At 33.5% G+C, this 18,549-nt stretch overlaps 2 protein-coding genes across 3 annotated transcripts; one reads left to right on the top strand and one right to left on the bottom strand.

The window, feature by feature from the left end:
* The first annotated feature begins 5,004 nt into the window (after nucleotides 1-5,004).
* On the top strand, nucleotides 5,005-6,293 carry LOC21406720 (cytosolic sulfotransferase 15). Its single transcript, XM_010097677.2, has one exon. It carries the CDS (start codon nucleotides 5,052-5,054, stop codon nucleotides 6,039-6,041), a length of 990 nt encoding a protein of 329 aa, XP_010095979.1. The 5' UTR covers nucleotides 5,005-5,051; the 3' UTR covers nucleotides 6,042-6,293.
* A 1,904-nt stretch (nucleotides 6,294-8,197) lies between these two features.
* LOC21406719 (myb family transcription factor PHL6) lies at nucleotides 8,198-13,172 on the bottom strand. 2 transcript variants are annotated; one of them, XM_024165350.1, is made up of 8 exons: nucleotides 13,052-13,172; nucleotides 10,857-11,960; nucleotides 10,392-10,602; nucleotides 10,088-10,164; nucleotides 9,952-9,991; nucleotides 9,394-9,466; nucleotides 9,177-9,246; nucleotides 8,198-8,694 (listed from the first exon to the last, which is right to left on the bottom strand). In XM_024165350.1, the coding sequence occupies exons 2-8, from the start codon at nucleotides 11,511-11,513 to the stop codon at nucleotides 8,341-8,343; spliced, it is 1,482 nt and encodes a 493-aa protein (XP_024021118.1). In that variant the 5' UTR covers nucleotides 11,514-11,960; nucleotides 13,052-13,172; the 3' UTR covers nucleotides 8,198-8,340. The 2 variants fall into 2 exon arrangements, with proteins under 2 accessions (XP_024021118.1, XP_024021119.1); XM_024165351.1 differs by lacking the exon at nucleotides 13,052-13,172 and adding an exon at nucleotides 12,924-12,951.
* Nucleotides 13,173-18,549: the final 5,377 nt, after the last annotated feature.

The following is an 18,549-nucleotide window of genomic DNA, read 5'->3' as shown; positions in this document are numbered from 1 at the left end:
ATTATTATGATGACAGGTTAATTTGAAGGTCTTGACGGAGCTGCGTAAATAAATCATGAATTTAAAGAGTGATCATCAAACTTTTTATTATAGTGTTTTTTCTTATAAAAATTTAAATTTAACTTTTTGTGTTACCGTTTTTTCTTTTACATAAATTGGTTTTTCAACTCAAAGTTTTCAACTTGAACCCGCGAAACAAATAACTTGAATAAATCTATTACATTATATATATTGTGAAGGATGTGATCCACTAGTCGATATTATGAACTAACATAAGCTTTTCCAAGAAGGATACTTTCGAGGGGGTGCAGCATACAATATAATAATGGTGTTGTGATATTCTCTTGTGATTCGTTATCATGTCCTCATGCCTCATGAATGTGTTGGGCAGCGGGGATTGTTCTAAAGGGAAACAAATCTAACTAATATTCAATAGAGAAAAAACGGTAAGATCACAATTATTTTCACACCTTTTTATTGTGTTATTAGCATTATTTTAGAGAATTTCTTTTCACACCTTTGTATTGGGTTATTAGCATTATTTTAGAGAACAAACACCGATACCGATATTTAGGTATTTATTTAAAACTATATGTTTAACCGCATAAAACAAATGAACCTTAAGAGGGGTAATTTGGTAAAGGCAATTTCTTTGGTTTCTAAAAAAAATAAGATATGCTATTATTTACTGAGTTTTAAAAAACATACTATTAACTTTAAAAGCATATCTAAACTATGCTTTTTAGTGATTTTCCCAAATAATAAAAATAAAAAAGCAGGTTTTTCTCCGAAAGAAAAAGACTAAAAACCAGTCCATAATCAACTTTTTCTCCAAAACAAAAATATTAAGATACCTGTTCATAATTAAGTTTTTCTCTAAAATAAATGGATTAAAAAACCTGTTTAATCAGATGCATAAAAAAAAAAGAAACCAATGTACAAACTCAAATGTAAGAAAAAGAAATATTGAGAAAATATAAAGTAACTCTAATTTACATTTTATAGAGAAATAACAATTACCAAGCCTAGAACATTTGCAAATTGAGTGTTAGGGGTCAGCTTGAAGTTGAAGGTTGATTCTTCTAAATTAGTAGGCACCTTCATGGGAAGAATCGATATCTTGATGATACTGTTCATTTCCATCTTCATAATTTAAAATCCATCAATATCTTCATGGTTGGTGCTTTCTATATTGCTTTCTTTTCTCGCATTAAAAGGGCTTTTTTTCTTTTTAATTTTTTAAATAGAGGTTGATGGACGGTTTTTGCTATGTTTTGGTTCATTTATTGCTACCATGTTTGGTACGAGGATTCGTGTCATGGTTCGAATCATGATTCGTGACTCGCTACAGTGTTTTATCTCACAAAAAACACACATAAATTAAGAATAATTCTGAATCATGGTTCTAAATCCGTAAACCAAACTTAATAGTCCATCTTTTAAGGTTAAATTACAAGATTCTCAACATTTTCCATTTAAAATTTAACGGTAGATTAAATTTGAGACACTTGATTTAGGATTTAAGATTGAACAAATTTCAGTATAGAGATTAATTACACAGAGAAAAAAAAATTGAGGTATTTTCATGAATTTAACTCATAATTATAATAGACAAAAGGCTTGTAAAGTTGTTGCGGAGCTATATATATGTGTCGGCAACAGATATTTATAGCGGTTAAAGGCTATATATATATATATATATATGTATGGACTATATATATATATGTTGTAATCGTCGGCAGAGAGGACAATGCAGCAACACAGGGACATACATATATAAGTGCCAGTTCCTAGGTTGTGTGTTTCACGGCCGTATGTCGGCGCTAAATTCCAATGTCGTTTTCTATTCAATGATGACATCGAGTCTCTCTATTGGACTATAATTTCAGGACGCTTTATTCACATTATGACCTTCCTGTATCCATTTTCCAGATTTTTTTTTTCATTTCTATTATCGATTTATTTATTTTTATTTTTATTTTTTGTTTTTAGGGATTCTCTTATGGAATTTCGTCCTTCGAACGTTTTTTGTGTACATTTGTTTTTACTACATTTTATACTCAACCCAAGTCTGTCAACCAAAAATTTACTGTATCAAAGGCCTTTTCTATATAACAACAGCTTCTATTCTAAAAAAAAAAAAAAGTTTGTGGCACAATAACTTAAACCTCTTAAACATTAACACAGTGAAAAGTGTTAGTTTGCCGATCCATCCAAAAAACTTAAGTTATTAGGAGGTGGGTCAACAATAATTTTATACTTTAACACTCTCCCTCACGTGTGGGCTGGACAATGGGCAATTATGTGGGTAAATTAATTAAAAAGCCCAACACGTGAATATTTAAGCCCGAGATATATTAAAGACCCAACACGTGATGACAATTTAAATGAGGATAAAGAGTGCAATTACGGGGGTTTAAACTCAAGATCTCCCGCTCTAATACCATGTTAGTTTACCAATCCATCCCAAAAGCTTAAGCTATTAGGAGGTGGGCCAACAATAATTTTATACTTTAACAAAAAGAAAAAGAAAAAACTCAATTTAGTTTATTGTCAAATGAGGGAAAAGAAAAATACTTACATAGTTTTATTAGGATCTATGTTAAAAGGATGACAAAAACAGTATTCGATCCGTAATGATCTAATTGTCAAACATTTAGTTCACGGATTCAAAACTATAATTCAGAACTATTTTCGGTTTACGTATGTTTTTTAAAAAAAAATACTGTAACGAGTCACGAATCATGATTCGAACCAATGCATAAATCCTCATACCAAACACAAGTGACTCTATTTGACTATGATTTCTGAACACTTTGCCCACATCAATTTCCGATCTCCATTTTCCGCACTCCTTTTCTTTTTATTTCCGGATTTGGCCGCACTTACATTGTTTTTTCCCTAAACAATGTATACCCTATGGTTAGTTTAAATTTGAAGGGCTATTATATTAAAAATTTAAAGTTCAATGGCCGAAATATACCATGTTCAAAGTTTAGAAATTAACCGTGGAAATAATCCTAAAAAATAAAAGAAAGAAGAAAGGGCTTTTTAAGTACCAAACAAAAAACACTCGACCCTTTTTTTGAAACCAAAGTGAAAAGGGGAAGGAAATTAGCGACCTGCATGATCATATTTTTCATTTAGGAGGGTTTATTGCTACCATTTACTCTACTAAACTTTTTGCACATTCATTTGTATTAAATTTTGTTATTACAAAATTATCCACAAGCGAAATTACTTTGAGGAAAAAATCATTTAAAGAAAGTACCTTCACATACCTCACCCTAATAATTAAAAAAAAAAAGAATACTACTTTTTTTTAGGGGAAAAGAATACGCTTTTGTAAATACGATAAATATTAAATGTCCAATACGAATTAACTAATGATTAGAGAAGTGATCTAATGGAAACAATTAGAAAAATGTTAATCTTTTTTTTTTTCTCATTAAACGGTATTCTCTTTGGTAAATTCAATATAAAAATCGTTCTTAGGAAAGAGAGTCTACATTTTTCAAGCAAAAAAACAAAAAGGCAAATAAAGCTAACAAGATTTCAATTATCAAAAAGAACGCAAAAGGAACAAATAAAGCTATATATAAATATATGTATATATTACATATGTGTATGTCTGTAACTTCATAACTCCACTAGGACAATTATGCGTACAGAGAAATAAAACTTTGCACACACAGAATCTTAAGAGGAAATAATTGAAAAAACGATTATCCTTTCGTTTTACAACACATCTATGTCTGAAACTATATTGAACCCGAAACCATGCTTCTCAGTTCACACCGTTCGCGTGGATTCTTTTTTGGTGGTCAGTTACATGATTTTGTCATATGACACACATGTTATGTACTCCTCTAACCAACTTGAAAATTATATGTGAAGAGTGTTCACATTAATTAACACGAGAGCAACCAGTACATATAGTCTGTGCTTTGTATCTGGTTATCAAAACTAGTTCTAAGTTTTAACCCAAAAAACAAAAAAAAAACAAAAAAAACAAAAAACGAAAACGAAAAAAAAAAAAAAACGAGACGTTTGACTGTAATATATTTTCAGGAGAAAGAGAGAAATAGGCCAAGACTTGAGATGAATTAAAATTAATAGGCCAATAGTTTACATAAGTTAATAAATAGGCCAAATTACTGTTTTCGTCCATAACTTGTCTAGTTATAAACCATAACTTGATAAGTTATTGTTCATAATTGTTCATAACTTGTCTGACTATGAACCATAACTTAACAAGTTTGTCCATAACTTATCTGGTTATGAATCATAACTTGACAAGTTATGGCCTATTAATTTCTATAACTAAAAATTGGCCTATATACTTTCTTAAGCTTTTCATATTGGCTTATTTTCTACTATTTCCCTATATTTTCTTAAATAGAGGCCTTTGTCCATGTTCTAGTGTAGCAAATAAAAGAAACATGAGGAACTTATTTTCAAAACCGGAAAGTTGTTACCAACTTCCTTCTTAAGCAAAGTAGTTAATTTCAAATCAAGATTACGTCCCATTTATCCATATATATAATTTCTTGGTACGCATTTACTCTAGCTAAAGGCAAGAGAGTTAAACTTTGTTTCAGGATATAAATATTGTACACCATTTTACACATACTCGTTAAATTTAATTTTAAATACATGATTAAAAGAAGCTAGCCAAAGTCATGAGAAATGAAAAAAATAAAATAAAATAAAAAATAAATAAATAAAGAAGCATAATATACATATCACAGTGGGAAAATACAGCGGACCCCAATAGGCCTTGTAGGAAAACGAAAGAAACGTGAGCTATCGGCAAACCTTATTCAAATGCAACAACCATGACAAAGTTATGGCCAACAGATCACATTAACAACTCATGATCTTGTCCGTTTGTAACTCCTATACGCACAAATGCATGTGAACTTACACAAATTGCATGGTTTCAGCAACGTCTATATATAAGTATTGGTATTTTAAGCCAAATTATTTATCTCATCCACAACCCAAAACGACATATCTCCATTTGCATAAAATACTTGTATTGTTCGATCATGGGTGTCACTAGGGCCGAGGAAGAGCAGCTCACCGAGGAGTGCAAGCAGCTGCTTTCCTCTCTTCCCAAAGAGCGGGGCTGGCGAACTTCCCACCTCTACCAATACCAAGGCTTTTGGTGCCAGCCGGCGGAGATTCAGGCCATTGTCTCCTTCCAAAACCACTTCCAAGCCTATGACAATGACATTATATTGGCCACTATGCCAAAATCAGGCACCACTTGGCTCAAAGCCTTGGCTTTCGCGGTCGTGAATCGCGATCATTTCCCCGTCGACTCGGACAAGCACCCCTTGCTCACCTCCAATCCCCACGACCTTGTGCCTTTTTTGGAGTACAAAATCTATGCCAACAACCAAATTCCTGACCTTTCCAAGCTTAGCGCCGATGATCAGGACCGGCCTAGGCTTTTCGGCACCCACATTCCGTTTCCTTCGTTGGCGAATTCGGTGAAAAAGTCCAACTCATGTCGCGTTGTGTATCTTTGCAGAAACCCTTTCGACACCTTCATCTCGTCGTGGCATTTTATTGGCTCCATGTCTCCGTTTACACTAGAGGAAGCCTTTGAAATGTGTTGCAGAGGGGTTATCGGTTTCGGGCCATTCTGGGACCACATGTTGGGGTACTGGAAGGAGAGCTTAGCGAGGCCTGAAAATGTGTTGTTCTTGACATATGAAGATCTCAAAGAGGACGCCGTTTTCCACTTGAAGAGACTGGCCAAGTTCTTGGGGCGTCCTTTTTCTTTTGAGGAGGAAACAAGTGGATTGGTGGAGAAGATAGCAAAGCTTTGTAGTTTCGAGAATCTGAAGGGATTGGAGGTCAACAAGAAAGGGAAATCTATTAAGAACTTTGAGAATAACAAGTTGTTCAGAAAGGGAGAGGTGGGAGATTGGGTCAATTACTTGTCACCTCTAATGGTGGAGAAGATGTCCACAATTATGGAGGAAAAGTTGGGTGATTCCGGTTTGAAGTTCAAAGTAGTAATTTCCTAGTTTGGATAATGCTTCTTCTTTTTTTTTTATGCATGTGGAGAAAAAATATAAAATGTCCAGTTTCAAGTTCTTTTTTGTTTGTATTCCTTCTTATATGTTGAACTGTCGTCTCTTCCTAAGTTTATTATTTTCTTCCCTTCAAGAAAAAAAAAAAAAAAAGCCTGTAGAAAATTCCTTGGAACCTATTGGAAAAAAAACAGTCTATTTGGCACGACTCGCGCTTTCCACGATCGCATGTAGAATACCAGCGGAGACAGATATTAGTGGTTTGTGAGGTGTCAATAAAAAAGAATTAAATAAAAAATACTCTCTAAATTCTAGGGAATGTTTACTTTTGCTTCATCGATGCAGCAAGTAAAATACCTTTTGATTATTTCTTCGATTTAAGTTTAAATTTAAATTTTTTTATAGTAAAAAATTCTAAAAAACAGTCACATTTAATTTTTTTTACTACAATAAAAAACTCTCATATAAAGTCACATCTTAACTCGAATTAAAAATTTGAATAAAAAAACTAAACAGACCCGTACATCTATTAGTTTGAGACGAGTACTCATCATTCATATAGTGCGCCCACATATACTATAGTTTTCTCTTTGAGATGAGGACACATCATTTATGGACACCTCTGAACTTCTTGCTTTTGGCAATTTAGTCACTTAACTAGAAATTTTGACAATTTAGCCTATAAATTATGAATTTAGTTGCATTACAAATCCAATAATTAATGGTGTTAAAATATTGACTGTTTTTAAGTTGCAATTTGGTCTCTTAATTGAAGTGAAGATCAAAGAAAATACTAAAAAGACAAAAAAAATAAAAAATAAAAAATTCTTCTTTGACTCTCTCTCTAAAGCAATTTCTTCACAATTCTGTATTTCCCACCCAAGTTTTTATTTCTTTATTTATTTTTTCTTAAAATGGGTGATCGGACTTGGTGAACCCTTTATGGTTTTCTTCGGTGGGTTTGGATGTTTGGTCATGGAGGGATGCGTTGAACCATCGGAATTTGCCGAAGGAGTGGGGTGGAGATCTGAGCCTCTGACATCAAAATTCATGAGAAACATATGTTACATTTTGAAGATCGAGAGACAAAGTGTTACAACGGTCATAGTTTGAAAAAAGTTCCGTAATTAATCCTTTTGTTTTATTACAGAATTGTAAAACAAATTAATGAATAATTTCACAGATTTTCTCTAAGCTTTTGATTGAATAACGTCTAATTGTTCCATTTCCTAAGGATTTTCCCACAATTTTGATTTAAGCAATGGAATGTTCATGAGAAGTAGCGGTTTTTAAACTATACGGACGAATTAATGAATGACCCGCTAGCTTGTGGACATTACACCATTGTAAAAATATCTTATCGGACATTTTTTAAAGTCTAGAGAACCTCCTTCACAACTTCAAAAACTTCTCCAGAGCTATTTTTGTTCCAATTTTTAAAGCATTTTTTATTCTAGAAAGTCTATGGAAATTGGACTGGAAGAAGCAAATATATATATATATATATATATTAAGAAAATTGGTGAACTCGCTCATAGTTTTAAGATTTTTATATTTTATTTTTAATTAATACTCTTTTAAATAATATAGTTATTTAACTAAATAATATTTATCAAGTATTATTTGACTAAATAATAATTATCAAGTGCTATTTTTGTTCCAATTTTTAAAGCATTTTTTATTCTAGAAAGTCTATGGAAATTGGACTGGAAGAAGCAAATATATATATATATATTAAGAAAATTGGTGAACTCGCTCATAGTTTTAAGATTTTTATATTTTATTTTTAATTAATACTTTTTTAAATAATATAGTTATTTAACTAAATAATATTTATCAAGTATAAGAGATAAAACTCTAAAATTTATGCATTTTAAGGGGTACGTATGTGTCCCTTTTTTGCTCTTTTCTCGGAACTCCCAATTAACAAATAAGAGTTAAATATCTTTACCTTCATTTAAAAAAATAATTTCACAAATTAAAGTTTTAAAAAAGCCATTTTACTAATAAAGCTTTCCATTTAGGTTATTTTTAAAAACAACTCAGAAAAAAAAAATCCTTACAAATTTGACTAAAATCTGACATACAAAATCACACAGGCTAAGAGAAAAACAAAACAAAGTGACACGCAAAGACTAATTGAAGACAGAAGCTGTCGTTCATTTCTTTCATTCAAATTGCAGAGAGTCAAACTAGATACAAATCGACCAAATTACTAACAAGAGCTATACAAATTTTACTTAAATCTGATGAACAAAATCTCACGGAGGTTACAATTGATGCAAACAATTTGTCATTGCTGATCAGCATTTTCAACAACAGTCTCGTCACCTGCACATTTTTCCTCCTCATCAAGACGCAAACGTTTGTTGCTTTCTTCCGGCTCACAATCTCTACCACTTTCTCCCGCTTTCGACTTCGACGGTAGAGACGACAATGAAGAGTCGGATTTAGACTCCGCCAGCTGCGGCGGCGACTTAAGAACTGATGGTGGAGGTTGTCGTTCCGAGTCTTGGCTGCAGGGACTAGTCACTGATGACAAGGCTTGGGAAGAAGCCAAAGCACTTCCAGCTTTCTGTTGTTCCTCTAGGATCTTTTGCAAGTATTTTGCATGCTCCTCTATGCGCAACTGAAGCGCCCTTTGGACCTGCGTTGAAAATTTGAGACCATACTTCAAGGATATACAGAGAACTATTTTCTTTTTTTATTCTTTTTTTTTTTTTGTTTAAACAAAACAATGGCCGTGTTTAGAATTGATCCCGTTTTTATTTTTCACGTTTTTTTGAAAAAAAAAAGAATGAAAACGTTTCCAAAATGACGTTTGGCGCAATTAAGACAAAAAACGAAAATGAAAATGATTTTTTAGTTTAGTGTAAAATGAGACAGAAATGAAAAACGACTTTTAGTCGTTTTTCATTTTTTGTTTTCATTTTCTCCTCTCTCGAGCAGAGAGAGAAAGAGAGACATTAATGGGTTTTATAACACTGAAAACAATCTCTTGATAAAACTACCAAACGCATTTTTAAAAATGATTTCTGTCTGAGATTAAAAACGTTTTCATTTTCATTTTCATACAAAAAACAAAATCATTTTAGAACGAGTTCTAAATGCGCCCTATATAACTCGTACCTCAAGCTGTTCATGCAATTGTTTCTGAACTTCCATTTGCATTCTAAGAGCTTCAGTGATTTGGACGCTCCTACGACAAGAAATACAAGGAAATGGTTATATAAAACAAAAAAGATATAGGAACAAGTTATCTTTGCCGACTTATTATCTCAACATAATTGCTTGTTTCTTATCCTGGAAGAAACAATGAAGAGAGAGAGAGAGAGAGAATACTGACCCTTTTCTACGTCCATCACTTTCGTTGTTGATTGAGACTGTTTTCTTTTCTTCAGGGCTAGAAGGCTTCTTCTCTGGAGAGAGGCAAGAAAGAGCATAAGTATCAACTGATAAACAATAATACATTTGTTACAAACAAATTTGACAACCAGAGTTGACTAATACATCTGTTCTTATTGTTATTTATTATTTGCTAGTGGAATAGAAAACCCAAATCATTTTTAGTAAGATTAACTACCAGGCTTTTGGCCAGTTTTAACTGAAATCCAGACCCGAAAGCTCATCAATAAAAACAATTTTAGATTTTTTTAATAATCTCTTTTACGCAAACAATCTCCTGTCCTCATAAAACCAAATTACCAAATACAAAGTTTATTTGCTCCAGTTTTCGGTTGGAAACCGATGACTTGTTGTATCTGTGAAACTGGGTTAATTTTTGGTACGGGAATTCATTCATAGAAAAAAAAAATAAAAGTTGTAGATATTGAAAATAAGATTATATCTACCACACGAGTGAAATATTCTCATCACTTTTCATTTCTTAATTCTTTATTCTCACCTTCCTTTTTCTCTGGCATATACTTGGCAAGTCGGTATTTCTAGGAAAAGGACATGAAAGTAAAGGAAAAGAGTCAGAAGATTCGATGTAAACTCAACTGCCACACTCAAATCTCTTAGAAGTTATATACAAGTACCTGTAAATGGCTTTTCACGTGATAAATGGTTAGACCCTCAACCTTCATAAGCTTTAGTACGCCCTTTGGAGTGGCCTCTACATTTAGTAGTAAGGTAATAAGCCAGGTGTACAAATTGAAATAGGAAATATTTTCCAAAATAATGGTACTAATGTGTTTTTTTTTTTTTTTGGCTAATAAAAAGTAATGGTACTAACTTGAATACTCTGTGAACATAAACAATTGATCTGAAGGAGTACAAATTCAGTCCTCCTGATAAAAGAGACTGGGCAGAGTTTATGACCAAACACAAGTAGTTACTTACTTTCAGCTCCATAAAGCTTGCGGACAGCCTCTATAAATCGCTCATGGAGCTCGGGAGTCCAACGCATCCGTGGCTTATGCGCAGCGGCAGGCCCCGGAGATGGATGGATTGATAGAGAATCAATTGGCGGTGGTGCTGCAGAGCGATGACTCTGGTTGCACATCAATTCTATGGAAGGTTTTAACGGAGCTTGGGGCGTTTCATATATTTCCTGAATGAAGAAAAGTAAAGAAAAAATAAATGCAGATGTTGAGTGTAAACACAAACAGTAGTGAAAACAAGAAAAATACCACCAAAGTAGAAATTTTCGATTCATCCATTTCCATAGTAATAGTTTTCAGATGATATCTTCTTGTCCTCCGACAAATTTTTAAGGAATTCTCTATGTGCAAAAACGTTTTGTCACCAATAAGAACAGGGATAAATAATGATAATTCAATTGAGTGATGGATAAAATGAACTTACATCAACTCCGGGAGTTTCTCCATGGTCAGTGATGGCTATATCAAGGTCATCTGATAAGTAGTGCAGCTCCAGTTGCTCAGTGAGTGCTAGACTGTCACTTGCACAGGTCAGACTGTGAAACCTGTTCTGCGATGCATCCCCTGGTAAGTTAAGAAAGTCCTTCAGGAGATCCTCCGATTCGTCGTTGCCATATTCGTTATTGGTTATATCCCCACTAAAAATCAGTGGAGATTTGGTATCAACCGCAGAACTAGACTGGTTGCATGTTGGAGGTGGAAGGAATGGCAAATTCCCAAGCTGCCGATGGGTTTCTGAACTTGACGAAGATGACTGGTATAAGCTGGTACAGAATACAGAAGAGCGCGAAAACGCATTCTTAGCATGATGAGTATGAGAACCAGGAGATGCAGGACTGTTCAACTCGGACCCGTAGTAGAACTTAGGAGGATGCGTAGAAGCTGCTCCAATGAAAGGAGAACCAAGAGACTCTGTCCGTATGAAAGGCGAGGGGTGCGGAGATGAACATTCTCCGACCAGCAAACTCTTCCCTTCTGATCCAATACTCAAAAAGTCATGTACTGGTATACAATATGGCTGTGGAACCCCTTTTGAAGGCTCACTTTGTGTCACAGATACAATACTGTGACGGTTCATCATGTTGATGGAAATCCAACCGATCAAAGAGCGAAGGAATGTAGGCTTTGACTATGAATTAACATACAACTCCTGCTTATGTCTTGGTTCTCTCTGATCTTTCTTGTTTATGGTTTTTCACATAGAAGAAACAAAAAGTAACATTTTTACAATACAAATAAGCTTATTTTCACTAACAGGTAAGCCTCGACCTGTTATGCTAATTTTAATGGGAAGAAGAAACGAGACATCTGATTTTTTATTGGAGTTCCCATTGACTTGTGGATCTTAGAGACCTTTCTTTTTTAATGAAATAGATACATATACCTTAAGGTCGTCCTTTTCGCAGGTTTGAACAGAAAAATTTGAAATGGCATTTAAATTTTTCATGAGAACGCACTTGTAGTAAAAGGGTTTGAATTGTGGTTCAAACTTATGAAAAGAACGACTCAGTCTTTTCAGGTACAAGTCCTGCAAAACAGACAAACACTTGCATTAAAACTTTAAAACTACAATCTGTCCATTAAAAACTTGTTCGAAGCAAAATTGTAGCGGGCGGATAGCCCTAAGATCAGCAATCGAATTTTCATTAGCAATAATTCCAACACTATAGATAGTGAAAAGGAGATGAGAAATACAGCTATCTAATGCCAACTAATATGTCTCAATCCTCAACTTGATCATAAATCTGCATAGACAAATAAGTACTTCTGAGATTTCTCCCAACCTGCTTGTATCTTTCACGTGTATTTACAACTAGTAGTCCTAATAAATTGGTTAAGTATGTATGATTAAGCCCTAAAAACTGTCTTATCAACATTATCACATTCAAAACAACTAGTAACAACAATCTTTTTTTTGGGTATATTTTATCTACCAAGACCAGAAAAAAGTTTAAACGTAATCAAAGTTTACAGACTCAAGATCTAATTGCAAGTTTGGTTGTAGACATGGTCTAGTGATAACTCTACACCGGCTCCACCTTCAGGTAAAGAGTTCAAATCCACCCACCATTTTTTTTTTTTTCAAAAGCCAATTACAGCTTGTATATTCATACCTTGTTTATTTCACTTATTCGAGTTTAAAATTTAAATTTTATTATAATAAAAAACTCTCATATATAATTATATCTAATTTTTTTACTATAATAAATAACACTCCAATCAAATCACATCTCAACTTAAATTAAAAATTTAAATCAGCGAACTAAACGGATATCAGAAACCCAGTTTCTAAAACCATATAAAATTTTGAGCTTAAGAATCAAAATTAATTGCATCATGAAAATGCTCTGGAAATCCACAGAAGCTTAAAACACATAACAGAAGCATAAAACATTTCATCAAATAATATTTTCCAAAACGGGTGAGTGTTTACTCTGTCATCTTCTTTCTCAGAGAAAAAACAGAAAAGGCAAGTTTGAGCCAACATTACCCAGTTTCAGAAGTCTTGGGAAATCCCCAACTCCCTCAAGTTCAAAAAAAAAAAAGAAAAAAAAAAAACAGAGAGAGAGAGAAATTATGGGGAAAAAAAATCAAGAAGCAGAAACTGCTAATACTAACCTATTGAGAAGGCAGGAGAGAGAGGAAAATGCTTTGCTCTGGCTGCTCTCAGCCATGAAGGGAATAGAGTTGGGATTGGAATTTGGTTTATGGCTGCGTCAAATGATTGATTGTGTTTTGGCAAAATGACCAATGAGAACAAAGTGACTCAAATCCAACTAGTAGAAAATGGAAACGTTTCTTTTGAGTAAGATGACGATTGCATTTGCAAAAATGGATGCGGTTCATGTCCCCCACGCGCCTTCCACCGCGATTGTCGATGCACGCTCCAATGGCCTGCTAAATTTTGGAATTAGCTGGCCTGTCATTTGTCACTTGTCACGTACGTCGTGTGGGGGCTCAATTCATTTGCCTAATTCTCTTCCGTCGTCACCCCAAATTACTCTTCTTCACTAATTCGCCCTACTAATTTGGGAGTAGTGGAGCTCTATTAGTGGAAATTATGTATTTATTATTAAATTATTTTTTTAACTCTCAGATCTATAATAAAAATATTTTTGTGTGTTTTATTATAAATTTTCAATAAAATCTACATAGTTTTAACTGTTAAAAAATCAATCATAATACTTAAAATTAACGGGCGCGTTTAGAACTCGTTTTAAAATGATTTTTTTCTATAAAAATGAAAATGAAAACGTTTTTAATCTCAAACATAAATTATTTTTAAAAATATGTTTGGTAGCTTTATTTAGAGATTATTTTCAGTATAAAAAACCCATTAATATATATATATATATCTCTGTTTCCCTGCTCGAGAGAGGAGAAAACGAAAACAAAAAATGAAAAACGACTAAAAGTCACTTTTCATTTCTCTCTCATTTTATACTAAACCAAAAAATTATTTTTATTTTTATTTTTTGTCTTTATTGCACCAAATGTTGTTTTAGAAACGTTTTCATTTTTTTTTCTTGAAAAATGTAAAAAATAAAAACGAGATAAATCTCAAATACGGCCAACATTTCTCGCTAATGGAGCAAAATAACATCATTCAGATTCCCTAATAATTTGTATTTATGTAAATGCAATTTTTTATTTACAATTTTCTCTAGTGTGGTCTCTAAAGTTAGTTTTTGATCGATGAATTTAGTTAAATTCACATTAAATTAAAATAATATGTAAAAACACTCAATTTTTAATATAAATTAAACGACTAAAAATAAAAAATTATAAGTATGTTTATTTTTTATGCTTTTATTAGAGAAACTCTCTTTTTTATTTTGCGTTGGTTTTTTATTCTCTCTCTGTTAATCATTATAGGCTAAACTAAAGATAATTCAATTCAACAGTGTGTAATTAATACGAATGAAGTTCGTGGGGTCCTTTTCTTCATCGTCTATTTCTGTCCTCACAATCTAATATTGACGTCTTGGAAGTGCTTTATAGTCCGTTTTCTGCTACTGCAGAAATGAACGACAAAACCAATGAAAAATCTCTTCATTTTGTTGATTCGAGTTTTCAATTTGAGTTGAGATGTTATTTTATGTGATAATTTTTTACTGTAATAAAAAAATTAAATGTGATTGTTTCTGAGAACTTTTTACTGTAACAAAATTAGAATTCTAAACTCGAATCAGCGAAATGAACATGTCGAAAACACACAGCCACAAACTCTAATACATACAAAATTACAAATATATAAATAAAAATAAATAAACATGCATATGTTTATGTGACAATCATTCCGTCTTTGTTCTTCTAAGCATTTTCATTTATGATAATGCTAATTAGTGAGTACGGGTTATTTTCACTAATAATGTTTCAGTCAACCAAATACTTTCATCGTTTGTGTATATATTAGTGGATTGTATATTCGGACTTAACAATATTTGATATAAAAAATCTTATCAATATATACATATATTTGACATCAAAAGGGTATGGTTCAAAAATTGTATAATGGAAACAATTTCATGAATCGTAAGTTTAATGCACACTAGAAAAGAAATGAAATTATTTCCCATTATACTGTCAAATCCTTATTCTTATTACTTATTTTATTAGAGTACTAATGACTATAAGCGAATAGTCTTGCACTATGAATCTCTATTAACATGGTTAATTATTATTATTTAGCTTTTGAAAGGAATCACCCGATCAATATTATATGCATTCAGTTGTATAATATAAATGGCTCGCTCCAACTTGTATTTCTTTGCTCATGAATCAAATGGTCTCGTTCATTTCACCGATTTGAGTTTTCAATTTTAGGTTTTTACAGTAAAAAGCTCTCAGAAAATGTTACATCTAACTTTTTCTGCTACAGTAAAAAACTCTTAAAAAATATCACATCTCAGCTCGAATTAAAAACTCGAATCTGCGAAGTGAACGAGGCCCAGTGTTCGCTGCTTGCTTGCTATGTTTACTTAAAAACATTTATTTTTAGACTTGCCAAAGCATCAATCACACACAATTTCTTGTTTCTTTCTTTCTTTCTTTTTTTTTAGTTGTGTTAAAAAAAAAAAAAAAAAAAAAACGGAGACATTCAACGTTAGTTTGCAACTAGCAATTAAGAAAAAGAAAAAATTCCCAATTGTTTCTTCGTGTTCGTATAACCTTTGATGCTCCATTGATAGATCGGTCCCACATGGTTGAACCGCTAAACCACGCATTTGGTAATTATAATAAAGATATTAATGGAAATGATTATCAGAGACAAGGGGTGGGCCTCTCTTTAGTCTTATTCATTATTGAAGAATGAATTCTAAAATATATGAATTCCTCTTACTTTCAGTTTAATCTTATCCTCTAAAAAAAAATAAAAAAAGAAAAAAAAAGAGTATAATTTACTAGTACGTAAACACTCATTATTAGTCTAGATTACTATCATACAAAATTTGTGTTCTGGAAACGTCTATGGAAATCTCAGGGATATTATGGATCTAGGCAATCGGCCAAAAACATTGTTCTTTTGATTATTTGACTTTTATTTTTTCAATTATTTTGTTTTATTTTGTATTCTGTTAATTTTTCCTTTGCCATTATCAACATTAGTAGTCAAGTAACTCGTTCCTGATAGTACCACCCTGCAATATCCAAATGTAAGTAGATTATACATTATCGATATAATTATTTGCCATAATCACAAAGAAATCTTTATCCTTATTTTTTATACTTAGGGGAAAGAATTTACTTTACTTTGTAATGACAATAAGTTCAGTTTCTAATCGTTAAATTTAATCAAAATTACAATATATTAAAAAAGTATGTAAAATTGATTGTTTCTCATATAAAATTGATGATTGAGAGTAGAAAACTATGAGTAACTCTTTTTCTTTTCTTTTTTTCTTATGATCCTAAGAGAGAAACTATTTTTTATAAGACTGATCCAACTAAAAAAACAGAGATTTATCTAAGATTAACTTAATCCAATCCCCAATCAAACTTTAATATTCTATTTTTAACGAGCCCTTCAATCTAGCAATAGCATGTGCAACACCATGGTTCCCATATAGACTAGGTTAAAAGTTGAACTAGTATACTATAATTGATTGTGAGACCTTATTCGCTTTGCGGATTCGAGTTGAGATGTAATATTTTTTTAGAGCTTTTAACTGTAGTAGAAAATGTTAGATGTGACATTTTTTGAGAGCTTTTAATTGTAAAAACTTAAAATTAAAAACTCAAATCGGTGAAATGAACGAGGCCTGAATTTTCCCTTTTAAAAACCAAAAAAAAAAAAATGATTTTGAATTCATCTCTTCTTTCTTGCGAATGAAGTTGTCAACTGATCTTGATGAATGATTAAAGTTCAAGTCAGTAATATTAAAAAAATTTCTTTGGTTATGCAAAGCGTAAGTTGGTTACAATTAAAGCCACCTAGCTAGATTAATTGTTTTAAGCACCAGGCTTCGTTTGTTGTACTATTAAAATCACAATTTAAACTTTTTACTATAATATTTTATTTCACAGAAATTTAAATTTAACTTTTTCTGTTTAGTATTTTCTCTCATATAAATTTTCTTTCAACTCAAATTCTCAACTCGAATGAGCGAAACGAACAGGGTTTCAACGGTCTCTTGAGCACCTGAGGGTTTCAATGGTACGTTTTATTTTTTTGTCTTTTTTTTTCAATTTTAAGTTTGGTTTAACTCATAATGTATAACTTTGATTTGATTATTGACACCTCTTTGATAGACACTGAAAAAATGAACTATCGAAAAGGGGTTATTTTTGGAGTTATTTTTGTTTTTGTTTGTCACATTTTTTGAGAAAGAAAAAATGAAAACGAAAAAGAAATGGCATTTGACACAATTAAAAATAAAAAACATAAATGAAGGGCCTGTTTGGTAGCATTTTCTTTTCGTTTCTCACATTTTTCGATGCAAAAAATTGAAAACGGAGATAAAAAACGTGTTTGGCAAAATTTGTGTCAGAAAACAAAAATGAAAATGGCTTTGTCGTTTTCCGGAATTTTGAAAACGGAAAAAAGCCGTTTTCGTTTTCTTGTTTTCATTTTCGGTTTCTTCTTCTTCTTTCTTCCTCGATCATCCTCCCGTTTCTGCTTCTTCCGATTTTTTCTTCCTCTTCAGTCGAGCTCTTCTTTCTCCTTCCCTTCCATTCTTCAGCCGAGATCTTCTTCCCGGCCGAGCCCCGGCGTTCTTCTCGCCCAAGAGTCGCGCCGTTTGCTTCTCACCGGAGCACCTCCGTTCGCCTAAGCTCCTCCGGTCTCTTGTTGCCCAATCTGCGCCGTTCTCTGTTTTCTCACCGAGGTATGCCCCTAGCCAAAAATATTTGAACGTGTTTGATTTTTCCGATCGATTTGGTCGAGCAATTTGTTTTTTTTATTTTTTTTATTTTTATTTTCCGGTTGTCTCGCCGTTTGATTTGCTTATTCAACCAAATCGGTTGCTGTTTTCCGTTTGATTTGGTGTTTCTTTTCTACCCTATGCTTGATCTGATCTGGTTTTTTTCTGTTTTTTTTTCTTTTTCCCCTGGAGGCCCCCGTTGGGGCTAATACAACCCCTGGGGGCCTCCCATTGGGGCTGTATCAGCCCCTGGGAGGCCCCCCCGTTGGGGCTGAATCAGCCCCTGGGGGCCTTCCTTTGGGGCTGGCCCGGGAGGCCCCCAATGGGAGCTGATTGTCAGCTCTGATGGGGGCAGAAAAGCAGCCCCCATGGGGGCTGATTATCAGCCCCCATTGGGGCTGAATCACCCCCTGGGGGCCTCCCATTGGGGCTGTCTCAGCCCCTGGGAGGCCCCCCCGTTGGGGCTGAATCAGCCCCTGGGGGCCTTCCTTTGGGGCTGGCCAGGGAGGCCCCCAATGGGGGCTGATTGTCAGCTCTGATGGGGGCAGAAAATCAGCCCCCATGGGGGCTGATTGTCAGCCCTGATGGGGGCTGAAATCTGATTATCAGCCCCCATTGGGGCTGAATCAACCCCTGGGGGCCTTCCTTTGGGGCTGGCCAGGGAGGCCCCCAATGGGGGCTGATTATCAGCCCCCATGGGGGCTGATTATCAGCCCCCATCCGCCCCAATGGGGGCTGATTATCAGCCCCCAT

The sequence above is a fragment of the Morus notabilis genome, unplaced genomic scaffold (assembly GCF_000414095.1).
Source record: "Morus notabilis unplaced genomic scaffold, ASM41409v2 Scaffold179, whole genome shotgun sequence".
NCBI classification, from domain to species: Eukaryota; Viridiplantae; Streptophyta; class Magnoliopsida; order Rosales; family Moraceae; genus Morus; species Morus notabilis.
This window is presented reverse-complemented; position numbering and strand designations above follow the sequence as displayed.

What these genes read in the sequence shown, in the direction of transcription:
- LOC21406720 (XM_010097677.2), top strand. Translation starts at nt 5,052, where the DNA reads ATGGGTGTCACTAGGGCCGAGGAAGAGCAGCTCACCGAGGAGTGCAAG.
- LOC21406719 (XM_024165350.1), bottom strand. Translation starts at nt 11,513, where the DNA reads ATGATGAACCGTCACAGTATTGTATCTGTGACACAAAGTGAGCCTTCA. An exon ending in GAGAAACTCCCGGAGTTGAT is followed by an intron (nt 10,603 to 10,856) that starts GTAAGTTCATTT and finishes TTCTTCATTCAG; the next exon opens with GAAATATATGAAACGCCCCA. An exon ending in CAAGCTTTATGGAGCTGAAA is followed by an intron (nt 10,165 to 10,391) that starts GTAAGTAACTAC and finishes TACTAAATGTAG; the next exon opens with AGGCCACTCCAAAGGGCGTA.